This window comes from Atta cephalotes (genome assembly GCF_000143395.1).
Source record: "Atta cephalotes unplaced genomic scaffold scaffold00022, whole genome shotgun sequence".
Taxonomy (NCBI): Eukaryota; Metazoa; Arthropoda; class Insecta; order Hymenoptera; family Formicidae; genus Atta; species Atta cephalotes.
The window spans coordinates 3053728-3059314 of record NW_012130086.1 but is presented as its reverse complement, the minus strand read 5'-3'; the positions used below and the strand labels follow the sequence as shown (position 1 = coordinate 3059314).

The 5587-nt window shown below is 34.4% G+C and overlaps 2 protein-coding genes across 2 annotated transcripts in view; one reads left to right on the top strand and one right to left on the bottom strand.

Annotated features, from left to right (window-relative positions):
- The window catches only part of LOC105619713 (protein SMG7-like), a 7105-nt gene extending 3546 nt beyond the window's left edge, over positions 1 to 3559 (top strand). Inside the window, exons 3-6 of the mRNA XM_012201231.1 lie at positions 8 to 33; positions 97 to 240; positions 563 to 2583; positions 2966 to 3559. Coding sequence (XP_012056621.1) covers positions 8 to 33; positions 97 to 240; positions 563 to 2583; positions 2966 to 3187 — 2413 coding nt within the window. The 3' untranslated portion in view covers positions 3188 to 3559. The remainder of the gene's footprint in view (positions 1 to 7; positions 34 to 96; positions 241 to 562; positions 2584 to 2965) is intronic.
- A 970-nt stretch (positions 3560 to 4529) lies between these two features.
- LOC105619594 overlaps positions 4530 to 5587 on the bottom strand; it is a 1730-nt gene continuing 672 nt past the window's right edge. The window contains exons 3-5 of the mRNA XM_012201111.1: positions 5253 to 5546; positions 4920 to 5156; positions 4530 to 4721 (exon numbers count right to left, since the gene is read on the bottom strand). Of these exons, the coding sequence (XP_012056501.1) occupies positions 4530 to 4721; positions 4920 to 5156; positions 5253 to 5546 (723 nt within the window). The remainder of the gene's footprint in view (positions 4722 to 4919; positions 5157 to 5252; positions 5547 to 5587) is intronic.

Here is a 5587-nt window from a genome sequence, read left to right as displayed (position 1 = left end):
ACTCTATCATCGAGTATTTTGCCTTGCCTTCTAGTAAGTATTGCAATTTACATTTTTTTAATAAAATGGATTATGTAACATTATCTTTTTTTACAGTAAAACTGTGCCTTGATTGGATCAACATAAAACCAACGGTTTTGGAAGAAGTTGCTTTTACATCAAGATTACAGATATGGCCCAGTCTTTGTGTGCTTTTGAATGCCTTGCAGAATTGTGTAGTGGATTTTAAATATGATGAATGTAAGTGACTAAATTTCATTTATTACATAAATAATTTATATATATATCTAATAAATGAATTTGAGAAGTAAGAAAGTGTATATTATATTTCACAATATATGAAATATATTATATTTCACAATATACAAACATTTCAAAATGAATTATTATATATAATAATTTGTATTCACATATTCACATAATTTGCACTCTAAAGAAAATGTAGTGCATATGTTTATGGATAGGATATACATTAAAATATATTATAATGATATATGATATAATATTATAAAGTAAATACTATAAAAGAGATGATACTATAAAAAAAAATTACATGGAACAGATGTTGCAGTGCCACTGCCAGAAGATCGTGACCTTCAGGGTTTTCTACCGTTAGAGAAGAGTTTCGAGAATATCAGATTCACGAATACAGCACTGGAAGGTGATATCGCGACATTAAACAAGTTACGAGCGGTACGCATTTTGCATTTGGGTCATTGCTTCGCTCAGTATCAAATCAATGGATCAACACCAATCTCAATTATGACGGAGGAGAAAACCGGTGATCACAAATTCACGTCTATGAGCAACGGCGCTGGGCCCAGCAACGAATTGATGAAGGAACTCGAAGAACTTAGCTTAAACAAGGACAAACAGCTCGATACTTCGATGAGCCCAGTACTATCCGAAGCAGCTAGCAGCAAGAGTTCTGTAGAAACCGATCTTGAGATTCTTGCAGATAAAAAAATTTTTCAGGGGATTCTTAAACCACAAGGCTCCTTAGAAAGAAACCGAGATTCCTCAGTGAATACCGCAGAGACGAGCAACAGCGAGGTAAATTCTCTTCCGTGTGCGAGAAAACCACGACAGAATATAGCAATGCAGGCAATTATGCGTCGTGCAGAGAATGAGCAGAAACAGGTGACGTTCAAGAATGTATCACCTGTGATTGTCGAAGAAGAAAGTGATAAAAAGTTAAAAATAGTAACCATTCCATCGATTACTTCTGTTGCAAACAAATCGACATCAATTCCAGAGATACCCAAAGTTAATGAACCTGCCAATACAAATAACATCCTTGTTAATGTTCAGAATCGGCTATCGGCGATACCACTCGCTCCATCTACCAGTCCGAATCAGTCCTTGTCGATTCAGAATCAGCAGAGATCCACGAAATTGCCACCTAGCATTCCCATGCCCAATCAAATAAATCAATTGACAGTCAAAGAGCAACAAACTCAGCAAGTTGTTCAACAAATTCTTCCGCAAATACACACTAGCATGACATCGCAGTGCGGTCAACAACCATCGACATTGGGATCGGTTTGCTTCTCGAATCAATCGTTTAATGTGCAGAATCCACAATTTGCCAAGAACTTCATGGCAAATCGATCGCCGCTGGCAAACACGCCGCGTTATCAAATGCAAGGGCAACTCAATAATAACGGCCAGCCAATTCCAACGATGCCACAAGGCATCAATGGAATACATCATACAATCAGTCAAAGCAGACCATTGCATCAGAGGGTATCACAGACTGTATCTCATAATCCAGGGCAGTTATTGCAACAAAACATACAACTGGGATCATCTGCTCAACAAAACATGATACCGCAAAGCATGAATTTGCAAACCAATAATATGGGATTGCAATCAAGTATAAGCATGGAACAACCAAACCACTCGATAGGGCTACAAAAACAGCAGACCATGATGCCGAGCAATCCCAGATCAAATGACATGCACAGTCAGTTAAATATCAATGGTTCGAATATGGCAAATATGTCGGCGATGATGTCGGCATTGTCAGTATATGAAAAGGATCCTCAGCAACAAACTTTGACGACGTTGGCAAATTCGCAAAGCCCAACCAACACGTCAAATTTTCAGCTGAACTTCACTCATTTCAATCAGAATCAATCCTTTGGACAAACATTGTCACAAAGTCAACCATCACCATCTTTTTACAAGAAGAATTCAGACCCAATAGACTTCCCATTCCCGAATCAGGTCAGCGTAACTAAAAATCAGCCACAGCAGCAACAGCAATCTGTGGCGAACAGTTACATGTTCTCCAATTACGAGCCGACTGAGCACTTTAACTTGTGGAAGGACAGTCGACCACCTCAACCACCGATTGCCTGGTGGGGTTCGGCTAGCAATGCAACGACCCAGTTACATATGAAGGATTCGATCGCTAATGATAACACGTTCTCAAACTGGAGCGATTCGTCTACTCTGGCAAATACAGCGAGTAGAATTCCATTGACACCAGGCAAAAATTATCAACCGCAACAAAACGGACAACATGGCAGACATCTTATGGCAGGAGGAAATAACTTTGAGGATTCCAGATTGTTTGAGGTAAGTTCGTTATTTAAAATATAAGTGTCTACGACAACATTTTGTGTAATATATTGAGACAAACAAATAAGTGAGAAATATTTCTATAATAAATATCAGAAGACCTTTAAACTTTAATATGATTTAAAAATTTTTTAAATTAATTTTTATATCACATAAAAATTATGCATGATATAATTAATAAAACCTTTTGTAAAAAAATCATGTAATAATTATAATTATTTAATAATTTTAATTAATGTATGAAAATTTATATTAATAAGATTTATTTAAAATTAGATTTTCTTATTTTAAATTATTTATTAAATTATTTATTAAATTATTTATCTATCTTATAAATATTCTGTATTTTGAATAACTGAATAATAATGTTCTTATCTAGCTCGAACAGAAGCCGTCCCAAGTGAGCACCGGCAACACTTACTCCTTGTTCAGTGGCAACACATGGAGTACCGTAAATACATCGATTAATTCGAGCTCAACCAATCAAGATCCGATGAAAACACGGCTCCATCAGCAGTCTCTGTGGTCCGGCCCAGGTCCTTCCCCGTTAGAGCGGCTTTTGGAGCAACAAAAGTCGCTACGCGAGGGAGGTACCACTTGAAGGGACACGCGGAGGATCCGCTGAGGAGGCCAAGCAGAGTGTAATTTCGCGTTTAGCGTATGCCGATTTAAGTAACCACAAGCGTGCGCGGCGACGAATAATTACCTAACCATTTGACAAGAGATATGCGAAATTCTCAAAAGATATGTAAAGAAAGAGCGGATAACTGAGGATGACCGTGGTGCAGTGTCTTCCTCGAAGCATTATGATATGCACAGGGGTAATATAATCTTCGTTATTTTTCAATTGCACATACAAGATCTACGAAATATACATTTTCGGAGTGGATTTTTTGCAAATTAAGCAAAGCAAAGCGAAAGACAAATGTTTGTCGAATGGCGATTCACAACTACAATTTAATTCGTATGGGAATAAATAGAAAAAGAAAAGGTATTAGAGGTGCGAAAGTTGTGGTAGCTCTTAGCAAAACGTTAATTAGTATACAGGAAATAAAGGAAAATGTAGACACTAATTTTACGAGTGACGCGCGCATGACTTTGTATCTTTGGCGTATTTAGAAGCTCACAATAAACACGTCTGACTTATCGAAACTGATCGAGCGGCGCGCGTTATCCTGTGTTTCAACTTTACAACATCCCAAATGCAGAGATTGTATACTTGAAAATCAGATGGATGGACAACAATTATGATTGAATTCGTTTTTAAAGTAATAACTTTATTTCGTATATAGAAGTATCATACATTAATAACTTTTCTGTCCGTAATATTATATGTAAGTTGTATCACATACGTCGTGACTACACAATACATCACGAAGTTTTCCTTCGTTTCGTCGCGATAAAGTTCTTGAAATTCTCATTCTACATCAAAACTTCTGATATTAATTTACTGAAAGAATATATAGGAAGCGTTTCAGGCAAAAATACGCAAGAAATACTTTTTTCCCTTCCTATTTTTTTTACAAACAGAACTGCCTAACTGCGGTTATAACAAAGTATTAAATTAAAAACGTTTGGTGGAAAAATTGTACTATCTTATATCTGTGATTGCATCTATATCTGCAATCTGTAATAAAGTCAGTCCTTTTTTAATCCCTTTTAGTTTATCAATTAGGCAGTACTGAGATGCAAATCTAAAATGATCTAAAAGTACACTATTTTCTCGATGAACATTTAAATTGCTTGAATTACTTACATCGACAGTTATACAAATACAGACATTGATAACATAATGAATAATTAAAATTGTTTCATGTTGAATTAAAAGATAAACTCTAGTTATTTATATAAAAAGATTACATATTACAAAAAAATAAATCGACGAAATAATCATTTTACTATCTAATCTTTTTCTTTATACAATAATGAATTATATAGTTTTTTTAATTATTCATTATGTCATCACGAGCATTCGTTGGATTATTTTGCGCGATTGTTCTGTAATCAACTCTACGTTTTATCGTTAGATTGCAGTGAAAAGAGTTTTTATGATCAATTAAGTGGCGCATGTTATCCTCGTGTATGCGCAAACAGTCATTTGAAAGACATTGCCTTGATGCTCTGCAAGATTTCACCTGTTTGAAAATATGAGTTGTGTTAACATATCACGTTATTATTATCTTCAATGTTAAACGTAAAATGCTACTTCAAAAATTCTGTTAAAGAGGCCTTATAATTATTTATAAAAAATATAATTATGATCTTATTTTAAAATATTAAATATAGTTAAAAAAATCAACACCTTATACAAATAACAATGGATATAATTTTACCTGGCCATTATAAGAAGCATTAAATTCTCCAATTATTTCAAATATATATGTGAATTGTTTACACACAGCGATGCAATTGACAATTTGTAAAGAAGCCATTAGACCACCTATACGATTTATGGAGATGTTTAAAAAAAATAAGCCCATTTCTTTGATATGGAATGCAAAATCGTAATCTCGATTCAAGATATACTCCAGATCCCATTTTCTTCGTAGTACATTATCTTTTGCGTTGAACTGTAATTTCAATTAATTATAAAATTGCAATTTTGTTTAATTATATCAAAAAATTAATTCCAATTTCACATTCATAAATTTGATTACGCATTATACCTCAAAAAATACATCTTTATGGTGATATCTCAAATGACCAATCATTCTTCCATGTGGTAGTTCTGTTATACAAGATCTAATACGACATGGATATAATCCTTTTCCTACTCTAGGCGCCAAACTTAATATTGATCTTTGTTGTTCATTTCTTGGAATAATTGGTGTAGCTTGATTCACAGATTCAGTTTGAGAAGCAGTGGAAGGCATATAAATATGATCAGTTTGAGTAGCTGCACAAATCTTATCATGTAAGACTCTTCTATTGAGAGCATGATATGGGTGCAACAGGGATAACTAAGAAACAATATTTTTATTTAGAATTTTATCATCTAGTC